This window comes from Copidosoma floridanum, unplaced genomic scaffold, assembly GCF_036245765.1.
Source record: "Copidosoma floridanum isolate Cflo_tuat_1 unplaced genomic scaffold, Cflo_Japanese_pri ptg000027l, whole genome shotgun sequence".
NCBI classification, from domain to species: Eukaryota; Metazoa; Arthropoda; class Insecta; order Hymenoptera; family Encyrtidae; genus Copidosoma; species Copidosoma floridanum.
Window position 1 is genome coordinate 14,239,331 of NW_028321904.1, and position 21,503 is coordinate 14,260,833.

General features: G+C 44.4%; 1 protein-coding gene across 1 annotated transcript in view; it reads left to right on the plus strand.

The window, feature by feature from the left end:
* LOC106636725 (ubiquitin-protein ligase E3B) overlaps positions 1-21,503 on the plus strand; it is a 288,751-nt gene that overhangs the window by 182,378 nt on the left and 84,870 nt on the right. Inside the window, exons 5-8 of the mRNA XM_089595731.1 lie at positions 9,398-9,698; positions 9,812-10,204; positions 10,278-10,442; positions 10,499-10,610. Coding sequence (XP_089451857.1) covers positions 9,398-9,698; positions 9,812-10,204; positions 10,278-10,442; positions 10,499-10,610 — 971 coding nt within the window. The remainder of the gene's footprint in view (positions 1-9,397; positions 9,699-9,811; positions 10,205-10,277; positions 10,443-10,498; positions 10,611-21,503) is intronic.

Consider the following 21,503-nt stretch of genomic DNA (forward strand, 5'->3'; position numbering starts at 1 on the left):
AAGCATTTGTAGACCCCTGTAGACCTTGTGCCATGAGACTTGTAGTAGCTTAATTGTAAAAAAGCTGTAGGTCACGTCTTTCAGCGGCCATTTTGGATTTATAGCAGACAAATAATTTTCTTTACATCTTTTGATAGAAGAGCTTAACACTTTACATTGAAGCCTTTTTGGATCCCTGTAGGACTTATACCGTGAGTTTCTAAGTAGTTTAATTGAAAAAACACGCAGGTTGCGTGTTTTTACCGCCATTTTGAGTTATACAGCTGAAAAAAATTTTCTTTATACTTGTTTTGATAGACAAACTGAAAACTTTCAATAAAAGCCTTTTTAAACTCCTGTAGGGGTGTCATTCGTTCACAAAGAATACCTCATATATATATATATATATACAGCATGATATGTAACGGTGGCATTTCCCGAGAACCGCGTGTAGAGCGATTTTTTCTGACGCGAACCCCGTTGGAATTAATTTTTTAGGGCAAATAGCTTTTAAATGGGAGCCGATTGAAAATACGTTCCAAACTACCCCTAAATGGGGTTGGAAAGCTATAGCGCGCCCGCATAAACTCGCGACGTTGCCACATTGTTATTGGAGCTTAGTCGGTAAGCAGTGAGAACTATATCCATGTGCGCACGCAAGAGCGTCAGCTACTGCTGGTAACTTGAAGGTTGAATGTATAAATTTTTACCTTAAGGTAAATATTGTCTGCTCCTTATGTTGTCAGTTGTTTATCCATCACGCGCTTACTGTCTTTCTCACTCTCATGTTGGACAAAAGCATCTTTAAATTTTATACTTAAGTAATGTTACCTCGAATGAAAGTAAAATACCATATCAGTAGGAATTTGTCCACTCTACACGATAGTATTTTTGCAAAAATAGTCGAGCTCTTTGTCAAAAATATTGTTGTTAGGTATGTCTTGCTTACGTTCCCGGGTATGTCGTCTGTACACGATTTAGAACGAGTCCATTCATAAATTGCAATAATCAAGTACCCGGAAAGTACCCGGCAAGTGCGCGGGAAGTACCCACCAAGTACCCGAGGAAGTGCCCGGGAAGTACCCGCCAAGTGCCCGCCAAGTACCTAGGAAGTGCCCGAGAAAGTGCCCGCCAAGTACCTAGGAAGTGCCCGAGAAAGTGCCCGCCAAGTCCCCGCCAAGTGCCCGGGAAGTACCCGCCAAGTGCCCCGGAAGTCCCCGCCTAGTACAATACAGTCGGGTACTTCCCGGGTACTTGGCGGGCACTTCCTCGGGTACTTCCCGGGCACTTCCTCGGGTACTTCCCGTGCTCTTCCCGGGTACTTGGCGGGTACTTCCCGGGCACTTCCTCGGGTACTTCCCGGGCACTTGGCGGGTACTTCCTCGGGTACTTCCTGGGCACTTGGCGGGTACTTCCTGGGTACTTGGCGGGTACTTCCCGGGCACTTAGCGGGTACTTCCCGGGCACTTCCTCGGGTACTTCCCGGGCACTTCCCGGGTACTTGGCGGGCACTTGGCGGGCACTTCCCGGGCACTTGGCGGGTACTTCACGGGCACTTCCCGGGTACTTGGCGGGTACTTCCGAGGCACTTGTCGGGTACTTCCTGGGTACTTCCCGGGTACTTCCCGGGCACTTCCTCGGGTACTTCCCGGGTACTTCACGGGCACTTGGCGGGTACTTCCCGGGTACTTGATTATTGCAATTTATGAATGGACTCGTTCTAAATCGTGTACAGACGACATACCCGGGAACGTAAGCAAGACATACCTAACAACAATATTTTTGACAAAGAGCTCGACTATTTTTGCAAAAATACTATCGTGTAGAGTGGACAAATCCTTACTGATATGGTATTTTACTTTCATTTGAGGTAACATTACTTAAGTATAAAATTTAAAGATGCTTTTGTCCAACATGAGAGTGAGAAAGACAGTAAGCGCGTGATGGATAAACAACTGACAACATAAGAAGCAGACAATATTTACCTTAAGGTAAAAATTTTTACATTCAACCTTCAAGTTACCAGCAGTAGCTGACGCTCTTGCGTGCGCACATGGATATAGTTCTCACTGCTTACCGACTAAGCTCCAATAACAATGTGGCAACGTCGCGAGTTTATGCGGGCGCGCTATAGCTTTCCAACCCCATTTAGGGGTAGTTTGGAACGAATTTTCAATCGGCTCCCATTTAAAAGCTATTTGCCCTAAAAAATTAATTCCAACGGGGTTCACGTCAGAAAAAATCGCTCTACACGCGGTTCTCGGGAAATGCCACCGTTACATATCATGCTGTATATATATATATAATATGCGAATATTATTTAGAATTGTTAAAACATTTGTCATTGCGTAATCAAAATCTTTATTATTTTTCAAAATTTGAAAGCAAAAGAATCATAACCAAAGCAGCTGTTTGCTAATTTATTAGAAGCCGTTATTTTTTATAGTGCTATACGTTTAGCTTTGTCTTACAGTCCCTACTTAAATAACGTACTTGAAAGAAGAAAGAAAGCGGAAGGAGTGGGGTAACCAATTCTTAGAATCAATCAGTACATTGCCGAAGACCTGATCAGGTACTTACGTAATAACCCCAAAGTCGACTTGTCTACACCTTTTGACCAAGTTGACAAAATGTAAGAAAAACAGTGAATCGATCCTTAAAAATCAACAGCAAAATAAAAATGGCGAAGTGTGAACGGTCTCCTATCCAAATAACTATAACAAGTGATGCTTAACTCATATGTTCGACGAAACTGCAATTCTACTGCTGTCCTACTAGGTCAGTTTAAATAAAATAGTGGGGTTGTGCTAATGTCCCACTGATCGCTATGCTTTAACTTTAATCTTTTACATACCACTGAATTATTTTTATTTTATTTAGCCTTGGAAAATAATATTAATAAATGTTAGTAGAAAAAGTAAGAAAATTAATGTTGAAGTGCTTATTATACCTTATGTGTCAAAATGTAAATCTCACTTACATATTTTTGTTATGTTTTGTTAAAATTTATATTCATTTTAAAGTTGTTCATGCCAACTTAGTAAAAGGTATTGGAAAAAGCTTTTGGGCATTAAAAACATATGTAAGCAAATAGTTAACAGAAGTATCTCTATTAATTTAACTTATCGAATTTATATCATGATAAATTATTATACATTTTCCTTCTATTATAGAGGCAAGGGATTTTGAAAACTATATAGTAGTCATAAAGAAAATTCATCAATAGTTTTTAACGGGAGAAGGAGTGCTTTGACCTTCAGAGATCTCGTAATTCCTAAAGTATTGATAAGGCTATGTTCCCATAAGTTTTAGTCTCGATTAATATGGCGGCCAATAGCACCAGAAGTCACTGTGTTTGCAATATTTTATGGAAGCCAGAAGTAGTGAATATAAAGAAACAGATCCATTAAAAGAGTCTTTTCGAAATACTTCAGTGTTATCAGCAATCAATTTTCGTAAGGTACTGTTTAATTTGCATCGATAATCCGATAACATAATAATTTCTTAACAATTGAATGAGCACAAGTTAATAACCTATGTCATTGAGTAGCTGTGCAAGGTGGCATTGACCAAAGTTAAAAAACCAGATCTTTTATCAAGAGTCCTCGGAAGTGTTCGGAAAAATCTGAACTAATAACTGAAATAACATAATTTACTAAGGGAAGAGGGAATTTTGGGGGCTGCAACCAGATTTGGAAGACTACGGCTTCTCTTAAAAGTACCAGAGAATATTCGTTAAAAACTTATCTAAAAACCAAATAACCCATGTTAATGCGAGTGGGCTTCAGAAGCGGAGCTGTGACGAGATTCAAAAGACTACAGTTTCTTTCAGAAGTATCCTGGCTCAGAAAAACGTACTAACAACCAATGTTACTGTATGGGCTGTAGGGAGTCTGAAACCAGAGACTTTACTTACTCTGTAAAAAGGATAAATTTTTGCATATGAGCCGAACGATAGGAATACACTTTAACTATGCACAATAATTTCCCAGAGGCAAGCCAAGCCAGTAAAGGTCGTGTTTCAAATTCGGAAGCATGTGTGACCGAGCTCCCACGTAACAAAAACTGTAGCGTAAACGGCTGGGGAACCGTGTCCGCAGAAACTTATAATTTTATACGAGTATAGCGGAAAAACTAACTTCTAAAATGTTTTGAGCAAGGTAGCATAAAAATTGTTTATTTATTTTTAAAAATTTGGTATATTGTTTACTACTGCAAAGTTTATTCATTAACCTTATCAGCAGTATAAGACTAGTAGATATCTCACTTGGGGTTTTCATCGAGGAAAGGGCATAAGCGAATAACCTTTCATGTGTCCATATATAATAATATATTATTAAAACGAAGTTCTTTATGTCGCGTACTTGGGGGGCTGGAATTTCAAAACCGACAGATTTGATGAAATGGAAGTGGCTTACCGGAAGTCTCTTCCTCGCAAGTTTCCCCCTTACCCTGTTCCCCTCACCTACAGTTCCCTACACACTTCCCCTCACCCCACCATGTATCTGCCAACTGTGCCGCACTACTCTCCTGCACACCTCTGTTTACCATTCCCCTTCACACTCCCAAGCAATTAATTAATTTTTAAACCAATTGTAATTTTATTTTTTGACAATAATTTTTATTTGACTTGGAATTTTTTTCTTTTACAATTCTAAAAAAAAAAAAAAAAAAAAAAAACGCTTTCTAATAAAGAGATTTGAGCCCTCGACCTCCTGCATAGTAGTCGGGTACCTTATTCACTCTGCTACGAGCGCTGCTGACTATAAAAGCTCGGTTTCTTGTACTTATCGTGTGGTTCGTAACTATAATATTCCATTTTTATATGTATTCACTGAGAATACATTCAATTAATGATAAATTATGCATTTGTTTTCTAAGTAATAAATCTAAAAAAACAAAAACCTAATTAGCATCAATATGGTTATGTAAATTAAATAGAATAAGGCGCGTTATTACGCATTAAATATTAGTATTTTATGCATTTGTTGAATAAAATGCTCACCGATTTTTTTTAAACCTGATGTTTTTTTGGCATTACAGTAATGCTAATAATTACTGTTATAAATAATATAAACATAAAATGAAATGAAATTAAAAAAAGACATGAATACAATGGAATGGAAAAAAAACGAAATTAAAAAGGGAATGAAAAAAAAAAAGAATAAATAGAAAAAAAATGAAATAAAGGATATACAAAAAAATGAAAAAAAAAAAAGTAATAAAATGAAATATGAAAAAATAATGAAGTGAAATATGAAAAAGAAAAAAGTATATGTATATAAAAAAAAAATAAGAAATTAAAAAAAAAATTAATGAAATGAAGTATGAAAAAATAACGAAATAAAATATAAAGAAACATTGAAATGAAATATGTTAAGAAATAAGATAAGAAATGAAAAAAAATAAAACGAGAAATTAAAAAAAAATAAAACAAGAAATTAAAAAAAAACGAATTAAAAGGAACAAACCAGGGGGTATAAATGGGTCATGGGACCCACGGTAAAAACGAAGTTCTTTAAACATGACATGAGTATAAAGACACACAATTTCTCAGGTATCAAGGGGGTCGCCAGACCCATAGAAAGAACGGAGCTCTATAAAAATAAGTACTGCATTCATGTAGTTCACTGAAGCAAAAACTTGAACAACGATTTAAAAAAATAAGAAAATTTAGTTAAGTACTCACGATAGTTAAACTTCGTGAGTACGTCATGCATAAATACAGTACTGTGTACCACTTCTTCTGCTGTAGAGCCCTCCACCGTTCAAAGCTACCTCAGCCTGACCAATATCACTGACAAAACATCTGGCACTCCAGGCCAGGTCGAAATTTTTATCGGTGCCGACGTATTTTAGCTAGGGGAGCTACTGTCTCAATCTACCGGTTTTGGTTGAGTCTTCACTGGACGGGCTTAAAATAATACTGCACACTCATCTTCGACTTCGGATTTCACTACTCAGAAAGAGGAAGCCCCATCCTGGTAATATTAATTAGTATCCCTCCTCCAACGATTCTGGGAGCTTGAAGAGATGCCATACACTCTCTGATTATCTCCTGAGGCTAGAGAGTGTAAGGAGATATTCGCTCAGTACCAGCACGCCAGGGATTGTCGATACATTCTTCGACTACCTCTGAAGCAAGAGGGCCTGGATCTTTTGGACAATAGCCTGTCCAGTGCATTCACTTCTTTGTAGCAGTTAAATCAATGCTTGAGACGTGACCCAGAGATGGCCACCGAGTATAAGCGCTTTATGGAGGAGTACTTGACGTGCGTGCATATGTGCATTTTGACCGACGTGAAACTCCAGGATACGTCCCGCCCTATCAACTACATTCCTTACTATGATATCTAGCAGTCTGGGGATCAGTGGAAAGAGATCCGTGTTGTGTTTAATGCGTCTCAACCCACCTGGCCTAGAAACAACTTCAACGATACACTACACACCGGTCCACAACTACAGGCAGCAGTTCCTAGTTTACTGCTACGGTAGAGAATGCATCGATTCATCTTCTGCACTGATATACGCATGATGTTTCAGCAGATTTGGATCGATGAGAGAGACGCAGAACTCCAACGCATCGTGTGGAGCAGTGACGAGACCGGCCCACTTCAGCACTAACGACTGATGACTGTAACCTACAGAACATCATGTGCACCATATCTGTCGCTATGTGCTATCCAATAGCTGTGCAAGGACGAGGGTAGGTCACGGCCAGAAGCCGTCACGATTATTATGAAAGACCGATACGCTGATAATATCCTATCAGGAGCCGATGATGTCGTTACTGTCCAAATTGGCCGTGACCAGATCATCGGTCACTTGCAAAGTGGTGGGTTGCCTCTTAAAATGTGGGTGGCAAATGCTCCAGAGCTTTTAAGCGACCTTCCTGATTATTGCCTTCTCCGAAAGACGTGGTAACAGCTCGGTACCTATGGCCTTGTCAATGAACTTGAAGTCAGTTGAGATCCGGTCGATTTCAATCATACCACTAGCACCTCGAGCAAAGCTAACCACGAAACGTTCGATCTTCACCGAGCTCGCGCAGCTATTCGATCTATGCAGTTGGCTTGATCCAATTGTCTTGGTCGTTAAGTTATTAATCCAGGTCTTTTGGCGAGCTCAACTGGGATGAACCTGCATCAGCTTCCATGGCTCATAGGTGATCTGTATTCTTATCTTAACTCCAAAACGTTGGAGGCATAGCGATTCCACATTGGATTGTCAATCAGCCGTCAGCCCGATTACAGTTGCATGCATTCGCTGACGCCAGTCGCTGCGCCATGGCCGCTGTCATCTACTAGCGGGTTCAGACTCATTCTGGGGATATTCACGTCTGTTTACGACTAGATAAATTCTCTGAACTGACTCCTTCGGTTTCTTGCTTGCATTCGACGATGGATCAGATTACGCCTTGAGCGAGGCTCAGACATGGCCGTTCTTGCCCCTCTAAAAGTGACTAAGTACAATGAGTCATACCTCGAATGCGTCCGCCTTAGCCAACGCCAGACTTTTTAAACTAAGATTAAATGCCTACAAGCTGGCTTTCCACTCCCCCCCCCAACTAATCACTGACGCCGTTAGCTCCGTTCCTCTCAGCTGATGGAGTTCTTCATGTAGGAGGTCGCCTGCAGAGATCATGTTTAAGTTACGACGACCAGCACCCATCGAGTCTAAACCATACCTGCGGTGTAGCCCGCCTCATAGTCTCATGGGCACACCAGTGTTCACTTTATGGAGAAGTACAGGTAACAAGCGCCTTCGTCGCCAAATGGGCCTGGATCATTGGCAGCTCTTGTCTCGTCAAAGCTCATCAACGACAATTTCCTATCTGCGTGAGATGCCATGCCCAAGGAGCTACCCAATTCATGGTCCCATTAGCAGTTACTAGCTTTCTCTCGCGTGGGTGTTGACTACGCTGAACCCTTCAACGTGATAGCCGCCAAAGGACGTGGCATGGAATCGAGGAAATGATACATTGCTGTCTTTTAATGCATGGGTACAAAAGCGCTTCACCTGGAGCCCATTAACGATCTCATTCCTGGAAGCGCTCACTCAATTCTGTAGCCACCATGGTTGACCTGTTAAGATATGGAGCGGCAATGACACTTATTTTGCGGTGTAGACCGCGAACTGTGCGAAGCGCTCTAACAGGCACAAATACGCTAAGACCTTACGATCGGCCGTTTTGCCAAACAAATAATCACGGGGAACTTCATTCTCCCCTCTCTATGCTTCACATTTTGTAGGATTCTGGGAATCTGAAGTAAAATCGGTCAAAGGTAATCTTCGATGTACTATCGGCTCTAGAAAACTGACGTTTAAAGAACTTTCCACTGTCCTGGCCAGCATCAAGATGGTACTCAATGATCGGCCACATATTTCTTTAACTGGCACCACTGATGACCTCAAAGTCCTCACCCCTGGTCACTTTCTTGTCGGAGGCTCTTTCTATTCTATCATCGCCTCTCACAGCTCGAGCATTACCACTGCCCCGACAGTAGATGGCAGCAGCATACATACACTGTGAAGATAGTGTGCTTTCAGCAGTCAAGAAGCAAAAGAAGGTGCTCTCTGATTTGGCGTTAAGGAAGAAGAAGCTCTCTGCCTGGTATTTATCAATATTATTCATTTCTCAGCTCTGTACAATCCATTAATAAATACACTTTATTGAACAGGGGACGACCGAATGTGGATCGAACTCTTCAATATAGGTCTTCAGGTTGAAGTCTTCAGCCGATGATGTTAGCCACTATCTTTTGTAGTACAGGATATAATTATTGCACTTATTAGCTGCAAGCAACTGTGTAAAGCAAACGTGATTGTTTTTTATGCAAAGTGACAACGGCATTTAACAATTTAATATGTAGAAGTTAATTATCCTCCAAAATGTCTTTCGGAGTTAGTCCACTCTGACCTTAGATAAATGTATAATATTTTTGGTTTGTCAAACCATTTTTTCGTTCTCGATGATATTAAATACTATATACATTTTTCGCTTAAAAACACTCTCTGTTAGAGCTCTTGAGTTGTTTTTATAAATTTAATGGTACACTATATACTGTAATTTAATTATGCGGTATATAAGATTGAAAAATATTAAATTTTCTTTGATCTCTCGTTGAATTGACGTCCGTCCTTAAATAAAAGACCTACTATCATATGATTTAGGTTTTGGTACTGGCCATTTTCTAAAGATTTTTGATTTTTTCTTCACTTTGAATAATTGTACTAAGCCTTGATAATACTTATTTATTTGGATATTTTATGTTTTACTGGGTTTTCCATTTTACACTATTAATAAAAACATACTGTAGCCTGTAGTAGTCTGACGTCTAAGTAATAAAAAAAGCAATTTTTTTTTAATTCTTATAATATCTGATTTTAAAATTTATATGTTTTTATTACTTTTTAGATCAAAAATAGTTGACGATGGATACAGACAATTATCGATTTTATCGCCCGAAGAGCTGAAAAGTGTTATAAGAGTGCGTTTTACAAATGAACAAGGCTTAGACGAAGCTGGTATCGATCAAGATGGTGTATTTAAAGAGTTTCTGGAAGAAACTATCAAACAAATTTTTAATCCATCCCTTAATTTGTTCAAGGTTACTTGCGAAAATAGACTATATCCATCATCTTCTTCGTTTCTACAAGATAATCATTTGTTGTTGTTTGAGTTCATAGGACGTCTCCTTGGGAAAGCAGTATATGAAGTAATTTTACTTTATTTAAAAAAACTTTTTTACTTGTAAAACAATTTCTTAAGGAAGTTAAAAAATCCAAGTAAATATGTTTCAATGTATATGTAGAAATTTTTTTATTACAGGGAATTGTAGTTGATATCCCCTTTGCATCATTTTTTGTGTCTCAATTTTGTGGCCTATCAGTTGGAGCTTTATACAGTCATCTTGATGAATTAGCATCACTTGATAACGATCTTTATCGGAGTTTAACATTACTGAAGCATTATGAAGGAGATATAACTGATTTAGAACTAACTTTTTCTTTTGAAGAAAATGTTATGGGAAAATTAGTTAATCATGAACTGAGACCCGGTGGTAGGGTAGTTACAGTTACGAATGACAACAAGATACATTATATACATTTGATCGCTCAATTTCGCATGTACATGCAGATTAAAGATCAAATTGCAGCATTTACTAAGGGATTTAGGTCAATTATAAAACCTAACTGGCTCTCTTTATTTTCTTCTCCCGAGGTTTTGATTATTTTCATTTAAAATTTTTCTCGTTATGTTTTTGTACTATTTAAAAAATTTCTATGCTTTTTAGTGGCAAAGGCTGATTTCAGGAGATAATGTTCCTTTAGACTTACGAGATTTACGAAAACATACTCAATACTATGGAGGATTCCATGACAAACATCGAGTTATTTGTTGGCTTTGGGATATTCTAGACAAAGATTTTTCTGAAAAAGAAAAAGGGCTTTTCTTGAAAGTAGGTAACTTAATATATACTTAGTGACATAAATTTTTAAAGAAACTTTTTTTCAGTTTGTTACGAGTTGTTCTAAGTCTCCACTTCTGGGTTTTGCTTACTTAGAGCCACCGTTTTCTATAAGGTGTATAGAAGTTGCTGATGACGAAGATACAGGAGATACTATTGGTAAGATTTATTAGTATTCTACTCATAACAGTCACAGCAAATACACCGACTGACGTAGACTTAATGAAATCTAAGTAAAACATATAAACGAATGATAATCTAGTATTTTCACATTATTAAAAAAAAAACATAATAACATTACTGTATTATTTAGTTACAAAATAAAATGTTTATTTAAACTATTTCTCCTTGGCTAATACGATGATAACTTAAGATGTATAACAATGGGGTCACTTTGTACTGATGAAATCACCAGACACAGTAAATATTGGAATGCGTCATTCTAAATTCAAAAAATTGCTTGTAATGAATAAATAATAGCGTAAAAATGACGGATTAATATGGATATTTAAAATAATTATGTTATTAATATGGATATATGAGCAATAGACAGGGTGATGGTCCTCAGCAATCCCGAGACCTTTTTAAGACTCGAAAAGATTGGCATCTCTAGAAAATGGTAGCGAGCTTGCTCATTAAGGCTGCGAAGCGCGATGGTCTCCCTGGTGGCTCCACCCTGAAGTAATTCTAACGAGGTTTCAGGGTGTAACAAAAGCCACACGGCACGGGAAGGGTTTAACTGGGTATGGGTGGTCTAATAAAAAAAATCAGCCGAGTTTTATATTACCACTGTCCCTGCAGTGTGCCTTAATGCATTTAACCTCCCTCTACAAAAAAAAAACTACGAATGCTACTACTACTACTACTACTATAACATTTTTTTTGTGAAGGAGGAAAAATGCGTTATGGCAGACCGCAGGGACAGCGGTAGCGTTAGACTCGGTGAATTTTTTTCTAATAGACCACCCATACCAACTAAACCCCCCCATACCGCGTGGCTTTTGATTCACCCCGCAACTGCGTTAGCATTACTTCAGGGTGAAGCCACCAGGGAGACCATCGCGTCTCACAGCATTAACGAGATAACTCGCCACCATTTGCTAGAGGTACCAGTCCTCCCAAGTCCTGAAAAGGACTCGGGGTCCCGGAGGATTGGCACCCATTTTCTAGCGTTACAACATTTGTTGCTTTGTCATATTGCCGCCCAAAGGGCAGCCTCGGCTTCCCGCGCGGCGGCTTTCTCCTCTTCCTTCTTGCGACGGACCACTGACCCAACGTAATAGTCCACCACCCTCCATCTCTCTTCGGTGCGAAGCATCTCAGAAATGATGTTTTCGGAAGTGGGTGTCACACCAAGCTTGTCCACTAGTTGCTGGTGCTCACGGTGCGATCTCTTGAACACGAAAAACGTTTGTTCGATGGTATCCACCACCGTGGGGCAGTAAGCACATCTGGGGGATGCTTGCACCGCCACGCGATGGAGATAGGCATCGAACTGACCATGCTCAGAGAGGAACTAAGTGAGGTAATAATTCACCTCTCCATGCCCTCTTTCCACCCATGGTCGCAGGTTCGGGATGAGCGGGTGCGTCCATCTACCCACACTAGCCTGGTCCTACTCCTGTTGCCACGTCGTCAACGTTTTCGCCCTGCTGTCGCCATCACTTTCGTCGCCAGAGCCCAGGAATTTTCTTCGCCGCTCCAGCGCAAGCAACAAGACGGTAATCGTTCGTGCTATCACCATAAAAGCAGCAGTGAAAACCGTGCGGTAAGCGGAAGCGATCCTTAGTGATTTGATGCGCTGCACCGAAATAAGGCGCTCTCGGACGTCCCGTCTCGAAACCGCATCCGCCCATACCTCCGCGCCGTACAGCAGTATCGAGTTGGCGTACCAGAGTACACGATCCTGAAGACAGCTATCCAGTATCTTTCTAAGGTACTCCGGTACATTCTGGCTCCTCAAAGTCCTCATTATGTCGGACCATTTGGCCGATTTAAAAGCATTTCTAATGTCAAGAGTCACCAGAACACAGGTGCTTCTTGTCTTATGTGAGGATTTCCATGCCTTCCTAACCGACTCAAGGACCTTAGCCACAGCCATGACCGTCGATCGTCCCCCTCAAACCCCCCGAAAGGAGAAGCCTTTGGTTTTTCCACCGTTTGCTGAACAGTCCGTTGCGAAAAGACGCATTAAACATGTCCAGCAACACGTGTGATTTTTCCATGGCTATGACCTTGAGGACTTTGGATTTTTCCCCATCCGGACTCGGGGCCTTGCGGCCCGGCGTCTCCGATACCACTGACCTCAATTAATCAAAGGTAAAGAGAGGCACCTCGCCCACACTTATGTCTTCTCGCCTTCTCTCGGAATGCTTCGGAAAAAGACAAGATATCACCCTCTCCAAGAATAGATGCTCCATCGGCACCACTGGGTCCGAGCCGCGCAGTCTTTTTAGCGCGATTCGGTAGCCCAGGCCCCACGTTTCTTCATCTATATCAGCGATAAGTTCGCGCCAGCATCGGTTCTTGCTCATCTTGATCTCCCGCACCAGGATACTTCAATAGTAGTAATAGTCGTTGTAGTAGTTATGGTAGAAGTAATGTTTACCCCCTCCACTATGTGCAGAACCTTGTCGAACACCGTGCTGCTTGCAGCCTAGGTCGGGTGAGGGGGCTTTTAACTAACAGTACACTATCCTTTTTTACACTTCTGCTGAATCCTCTATCCTTAAAAATAATTCTTAAAATACTGCCATGTATCTATACTGACATGCTTTCGTGCCGTGGTTGGGTCCTGCCGTAGGTTGGGGCTGGACGCGGCCATTAGCGACCCTGTGCTGGCGCGGGGGATGAGGTGAGACTCGTTGCGATGACCAGGGAAGCTGGGGTATCTCTACCGCTGATAAAGTGGTACGTCCGAGAACAAAAAAGATGTGGCGAACTTTTTAATTAAGGAGTCTGGCTATTGAGGGGCTATATGAAGGGCGTTTCTAGTGCATTTCAGCCAGTACTTTCCTGTGAGGCTGGGATTCGGGGATTGGCGGTTGCCTTTACTGGCTTGCGGCTGGGGATTGACACGACATGGAAGAACCTCACACCTACACTAGAACAGAACCTTATCACCTAGTTCGCTATTTCTAGGAACTCTTCAAAAATAGACCCGAGCCGAGGGCAGAAGGCTCGCCATGTTTGCCGTGCGGTGCGACCCGTGAGCGACCAAAGGGAGATCTTGGGCAGTAAGGCGATACCTAGGCTGCGCGCCAAAGTGATCCAAGCTGTCTTTGGCTCCTGCTGACTGCAAGACGGTAGGCCAGATTCTCAACCAGGTCTGGTCAATCGGCTAACACTGGGTTGGCCGCGGGGCTGGGGTGGGCTCGTCGTGCTGCTGCTGCGGTCCTGCTAGCCCGGCGGGAGCCTGTTGGGCGGGAATGGTGCGGGAATGGTGCAGCTTTTGCTCTGCTCTGCGCTTTCTCAGCTCAGTGGGCCTTTGTTTGGAATGGTAGGATTGCTGGCCTGGCATTGCTGGCTTGCCTTGGCTGCTCGACTCCTCCAGTGTAGTGAGTGCGTTCTGCCGCATAATGTCTGCCGGAAACTCTCCAGAGAGTGGATCGCTTCTTGGTTGGGGCTTGATGCTTGAGGGAGTGGAGGTGGGCTAGCTGGTAGGGCGTGCTATGTCCCGAGGTTACCCTCCTGGTCCGAAATCACCCTTCAGGCATGTGTTGGGAGTGGACGGCAGCCTCCACCAGCTGAGGGATTCAGATGGGTCAGCGGAAACTGTGGGATGAAGCTTGTATGTTTCAAATATGGCCCACATAATCTTAACCAAGGAAGGAGCAAACGGAGTAAGTGACGGGAGGGAATTCCCTGTCTAAAACGGAGCGGAGAAGCCGGATCATGGGGCAGAGTCGGACATGGCTGCAGATGCAGCATTTGACCACCTCGTGAAGGCAATGGAGCAGCTGAGAGCGCTTATGGTGGAAGCACCCCAACAGGGCGTGCACCATAAAGGCGAGCTTTGTGCTGGCAGTGTCTGCTATAGGCGTTCTCAAGCGTTTTCAGGCAAGAACCGTGGAAATGGACGAGCTACCTTTAAGCGGCATATAGAGGAAAATACAGAAAGATCAAAGAGAAAGTGAGGACGAGGGGGAGAGACCCCAAGTCCAAAACAGACGCCGGAAAAGGCCCCAAAAAAGGTAAAGGGGTCTGGACCTCAGCCGCACACAAAAGGTGGTGCGGCTGATGACCTAGCTAAACAGGCTGAGTGGACGAGGTTAAAAAAAAGGTGAGAAAGAAAAAAGGGAAGGCTGAGGGGATTAAGCCCCTTGGAGATGAGGGGCTACCCCTTCTCCCTAAAGTTGCCGAGAAGAAGCGCCGCAGGATCAGGCCCAAGGCGATTTTGGTTATGCCAGCTGAAAGCGAAAAGTATGCCGACGTCCTGGCCCTGATGAAAACGGTTGACGTGGCCTGGCTTGGGGCGGACATGGGTTCTGTCAGAGAGACGAGGGCTGGAGGTGTCCTCGTTGAACTGAGAAACACTGCACCTGAGCGCCACGATGTGTTCGCCGAGGCACTAAAGAGTGCTGTTGTGGGCGCGAGCGGTGTAAAAACCCTTGCCCCGAGCCTGACCTGGGAGATCAGGGACGTCGATTCAACGGTGACCAGGGAGGACATTGAGGCGGCAATAAGGGGCTGCTTGGACAAGGGCACAGCCCCTGATATGGCTGTGCCGCTATTCCCTGGGATCAACAGAGGGTACCGCATAGCCTACGTCGAGGCACCTGCGACGACGGCTCCTATTCTTGATAAGAGAGACCACATAAGGCTAGGTTGGGTAAACTGCAGGATGCGCCTGAGGCCAACAGTTGAGCGCTGCTTCAGGTGCCTGGGTTTCAGACACATTGCTAGGCAGTGTAGCGGACCTGACAAGACCAGGGCTTGCTGGAGGTGTGGTAACAGGGGCCACATGGCACGAGACTGCTCCAAAAAAGAAGTGAGCTGTTTCCTGTGCAAGAGTGTGGTCCCAAATCAGACACCAGACACGTCGCTTGGACTGCCGGGTGTCGAGCGCCTCAGGCTTCTGCAGAAGCGGCTCAGCAAAAATGGCGGTGACCCTGCAAGTAAACCTTGATAGGCCCGTGCTTGCGCATGATCTGCTGGACCAGTTCTCCCGCGCCCAGGGTGTGGACTTGCTCTTCATTAATAAGCCGTCTCGCACGTTACCAGGTCGGGGCTGGTAGTGCGACAGGAGTGGATGCGTGGCCATCCTGATTCGCAGGGACAGGTTCCCCGTATCCGACGCTGAAAGCGTTTTTAGAGGGCAGCTTGTCGAGCTCGAAGATGCTATTTATGTATGCGGGGAGAATGACGACATAGTCCTGGCCGGCAACTTCAACTCCAAGGCCATCACTTGGGGAGAGCCAAGAACCGACTTCAGGAGGCGGGCGGTTCTAGAGATGGCTGCTAGGCTAAATCACATGGTCATGAACTCTGGTAGTTCAGAAACGTTCAGGCGAACCGGAAACCAAGGCACAACCATCGACCATTTAACTAGCGTCGTCACAAATGGTGGCGCAGGTGTCTAACTGGCAGGTTCTGGAGGACTATATGGCTAGTTATAACCAATATGTCAGCTTCATAATTAATGAGAAACATGGTGCTAACTTATGAGGAGTGCCTTGAGGGCACGCAGCCAGGTTAAACGTGGCAAAGATCAATCAAGATTTGTTGCGAAAAGCCATGGCAAACGTGCCCCCTCCTGCCGATTTATCCAAGATCACTAATTCGGCAGAAGTCGAGGCTCTTGTAGGGGATTCCATAAGATGTGTCAAGGTGAGGTGTGACACGTGCCTGCCCAAAAGAACCGCCATGCAGGGCCGGCACTCGTGCTACTGGTGGACCGAAAAAATTGCCAACCTCCGCAAAAAGGCGCAGCGCCTACGCCGTCCTGCACAGTAACACAAAAATCGCGAAGAAGCAGTGGTGGCTGTTGCCGCGTATAGGAAAACAAAAAGTACCCTTGTGCAGGAGATCAAGATGAGCAAGAACCGATGCTGGCGCGAACTTATCGCTGATGTAGATGAAGAAACGTGGGGCCTGGGCTACCGAATCGCGCTAAAAAGACTGCGCGGCTCGGACCCAGTGGTACCGATGGAGCCTCTTTTCTTGGAGAGGGTGATCTCTTGTCTCTTTCCAGAGCATTCCGAGAGAAGGCGAGAGGACATAAGTGTGGGCGAGGTGCCTCTCTTTACCCTCGATGAATTAAGGTCAGTGGTATCGGAGACGCCGGGCCACAAGGCCCCGAGTCCGGATGGGAAGAAATCCGAAGTCCTCAAGGTCATAGCCATAAAAAAATCACACGTGTTGCTGGACATGTTTAATGCGTCTTTTCGCAATTGAGAATATACAATTAACAGGATCACAAGACTTAGCTCACTGTAAATTTAGTATATAGTTATCAAGTAAAATAGTATTATTATAACTGATATTTAAAAAACGTAGCTGAAGAAGAACAGAGTTATTGTTAAAGTCATGATTAAGTTTTCCGCACGTCAGGGCTGGCTGTTGTCTTTTAGAGTTTGAGACACTGTTCAGCAAGCGGTGGAAAAACCAAAAGCTTGTCCTTTTGGACAAGAATAAACCACCCCCCTTGGTCCCGTCATCGCTCCGACCGTTGTACATGCTGGATAACGCCGGGAAAATGCACAAGAGGCTGATACGAACTCGTCTAAAAGGGGAAGTCAGCCTCTCGGATAATCAGTACGGGTTTCGAGGGGGACGATCGATGGTCATGGCTGTGGCTAAGGTCCTTGAGTCGGTTAGGGAGGCATGGAAACCCTCACATAAGACAAGTAGCGCCTGTGTCCTGGTGACTCTTGACATTAGAAATGCTTTCAAATCGGCCAAATGGTCCGACCTAATGAGGACTTTGAGGAGCCAGAATGTACCGGAGTACCTTAGAAAGATACTGGATAGCTGTCTTCAAGATCGTGTACTCTGGTACGAAACGAAGGATGGACCAAGCGAGAGGTGCCTGACGTCGGGAGTCGCACAGGGCTCCATCCTTGGCCCTGACTTATGGAACCTGGTCTACAATGAACTTTTGCGCCTTGAAATGCCTCCGGGGGTCAAGCAGACGGGTTTTGCTGATGACAAAGCACTGCACGTCACGGCTAGATCCCGAAAGGAGGCCAAGCGCAAGATTCGATGGGCGATCGCGATAGTGTCAGAGTGGCTGCGGGATCACGGTTTTGAACTTGCGATCCACAAGACAGAGATGGTCGTCCTTACCAGGCAACGGTGGTTCGGGGGGGACTTTTGCCTGAACGTTGCGGGTGAGGCAATCTGCGCAAGCACGGTTGTGTGCTACCTGGGGGTGTGGGTCGACTCACGGCTCACCTTCTGAGAGCACATCAAGGGAGCAGACGAAAAAGCCGCCAAGGTTGCAGGCGCACTAACACGGTTAATGCCAAACGTTGGGGGCCTGCGAGAGGCCAAAAGCCGGCTTCTGGCGTCGGTTTCCAACTCGATACTGCTGTACGGCGTGGAGGTATGGGCGGATGCGGTTGCGAGACGGGACGTCCGAGAGCACCTCATTTCGGTGCAGCGCATCAAATCTCTAAGGATCGCTTCCGCTTACCGCACGGTTTTCACTGCTGCTGTTATGGTGATAGCACGAACAATTACCATCTTGTTGCTTGCGCTGGAGCGGCGAAGAAAATTCCTGGGCTCTGGCGATGAAAGTGATGGCGACAGCAGGGTGAAAACGTTGACGACGTGGCAACAGGATAGGACCAGGCTAGTGTGGGTAGATGAACGCACCAGCTCTCCTGAACCTGCGAACATGGGTGGAAAGAGGGCATGGAGAGGTGAATTATTACCTCACTTAGTTCCTCTCTGAGCATGGTCAGTTCGATGCCTATCTCCATTGCGTGGTGGTGAAAGCATCCCCCAGATGTGCTTACTGCCCCACGGTGGTGGATACCGTCGAACACACGTTTTTCGTGTACGAGAGATGGCACCGTGAGTACCAGCAATTAGTAGACAAGCTTGGTGTGACACCCACTCCTGAAAACATCATTTCTGAGATGCTTCGCACCGAAGAGAGATGGAGGGCGGTGGACTGTTACGTCGGGTCAGTGGTCCGTCGCAAGAAGAAAGAGGAGAAAGCCGCGGCGCGGGAAACCGAGGCTGCCCTTTGGGCGGCAATATGACAAAGCAACAAATGTTGTAACGCTAGAAAATGGGTGCCAATTCTCTGGGACCCCGAGTCCTTTTCAGGGCTAAGGAGGACTGGTACCTCTAGCAAATGGTGGCGAGTTATCTCGTTAATGCTGTGAGACGCGATGGTCTCCCTGGTGGCTCCACCCTGAAGTAATGCTAACGCGGTTCTGGGGTGGATCAAAAGCCACGCGGCATGGGGGGGGTTTTAGTGGGTATGGGTGGTCTAATAAAAAAAATCCCCTGAGTCCCACACTACCGCTGTCCCTGCGGTGTGCCATAATGCATTTTTCCTCCCTCCACAAAAAAAAAAAAAATCACTACTACTACTTTTACTGTTACTACTACTACTTTTACTGCTACTACTACTGCTGCTGCTACTACTACTACTGCTACTACGACTACTACTCACCATCTAGGGGTTGCAAGACCTTGTCGCTGGTGAGGGCACCTGGCTTTGGATGGGGTAGGCTTTAAAGAAATAGGTGATCAATTGTCTGAATGTGTAAAGGACTGAGTTACCCTGAAAACAAAAGAAAAAATAAAAAAGAGAAAACTTTAGAAAATGAATGAGAGTAGAAGTGGTGTATGCGTGGAGGGACTAGAGCTTAAAAAGATCTGTTCGGATTTCCGAATAAAAACCAGCCAACTTGGAGGGCCGGCAGGGGCTGACCCCTCGTCCAAGCCACTAAGAATCAGCCTGCTGTCTTAGTGTGGTGGCAACCTTGACAGGTCTTAACTTATCTCCACCCTGTCGTGTAAGCACTGGTTTTAAAATTCTTCTCAGATACATGCATCACACTTTCACTAAACAAACACAGGTATACTAAATGGTTGTTTCGGTTTGCGTGCGTTTAGGTCTTTTCCTGGCTGGTGTGGAGAGCCTGGCGATGGGTGAGGCCGGACGATGAAGCCCAGATAAGTCTTGGTGACTGCATCTGATATGGCTACACGCCTCATAAACAAAATAGACGTGGTGGGCTGACTCATCTTGGCTTGCTACCACTGACGAGGCTACATGGCAGCACACCCACTCGTTTTGGCGGGTTGTCTGCGCCGCTTGTGGGATTGTATACCTGGCGCATGTCTCGCTGGATCGACTGTGGTCTACCAACATATACACACACTAGACACATACACCACTTTTACACTTACTTTACACAACGCCATGGTAGTCTCCGTGGGTGGGACTGAGGGAGAGTGGTGACTCCTGGCCGGCCCGAGCAAGTAGCTATTCTCTCTGATAACAGAGAGGGCTGCTGCCCTGGTTGTTACCTTTTCCACATTCTTATTCCCAGGAAAAAGGGTAGTGCTGGCCTTCGTGGGTCAGTATGACATTCACAAAGATGCCAACATGAAAAACGTCGATCCAAAAGTTGTACCCCAGGTGGTAACCTCTCTGAGGGAATCCACCAGCAGTTCCGATCCGGTGAAAGCCCGGGTGACTGTCACAGGCCCCACGGATTCTAGGGGGGGGAGGGAGCACAAAGACGTGTCTCATGGCCAACAGGGACTGCTAAATATTCCATGGCCCTTTCTTATGGACAAAGGACGAAGAGAAAGCCTTTTGAGTATAGGCACAAACGACACCGAGGACAGCAACGTGTCGGTATTTAGCAACCAGACCCAGGAGGAGCTTGCCTTTCTAGAAAAAGAAAGTGCTTAGCTCAGATTGAAGTGACAGCAAGTGACTGATAAAGTACAATCAGCAACAAAAGATTTAACATAGATGCTACAAGCAAATAATGATAAGTATGGTAACACAGCAAACGCTGTTGAAAATGGGCTGAAAGCCGCGCTTAAACACCTTGAAGAGGCAGATAAGATGAGAAAAGGCTTTCTTCCTCAAGAGGAAGTGTTCACAAACTCTTGGGAGGCGTCATTCAAATCTCTAAGGTGCCGACAACAAAGGCGAGATAATTTACGATAGCATGTTTGGAAAAAAAAACCTGAACACTGTCCTAAAGAAAATAGAACAGAGTAAAAGAAACAGGAGTCTATCGGACAGCCCTGAAAAACGCCAGCAAACCATGTCTTTGAAAAAAAAAAAAAAACAGGCAGTGGCAAATAAAAACAGATTCTACTGAATGACAAAACAAGACAGAAGAAAAAGTGGACGCGACAACAACGGTAGTAGTTAAAATGGCAGAAAGACAGACCTTTGCAAAGGTGCTGAAGACGATGAAGGCGGAGTTTGACCCCGATAAGGCTAATGTGGCAGTCGAAAGTGTTGTCACTACAAAAAAAGGAGACATACTTATTAAGGCCAAAGGTGTAGAGAATGCTTCTACATTCTCACAGCAAATTGAGAAGTCGATATTCGGACAGGGTACTGTCAAAATGAGCAACAAAAAAGTGACATTAGAGGTCTGAGACCTGGATGCTATTGTAGAGGAAGATGAGGTCAAAGAGGCTTTTATTAGGACTTTTGGACATCAGAGCCAGGAGTCAGAAGTAGCTCTCTTGAAGCCAAATGCCAGAGGACAGAGGCTGGCGTTGATAAAGGTGGACTAAGCAACTGCCAGACCAGTAGAAGAGAAGGGCAGGTTTCGAGTTAACTTCGTAAGCTGCCGAATTTGAAGAAAAATTAGAGTAACAAGATGTTACAAATGCCTGGGATATGGACACGTCTCAGGCAACTGTAAGAACGAAAACAGATCCAAGCTTTGCTTCTGGTGTGGAAGCTCAAACCACCGGAAGAAAAAGTTTCCAGGCCCAGCACGATGCTTCCTTTGCCCAACAATAGATAACAAGCATGAAGCAGGCAGTGGGAGCTACCCTTTATTCAGAAGAGCCCTAGAAGAGGCCAGGAATAAGGCTCAAGCAGGACGAAAA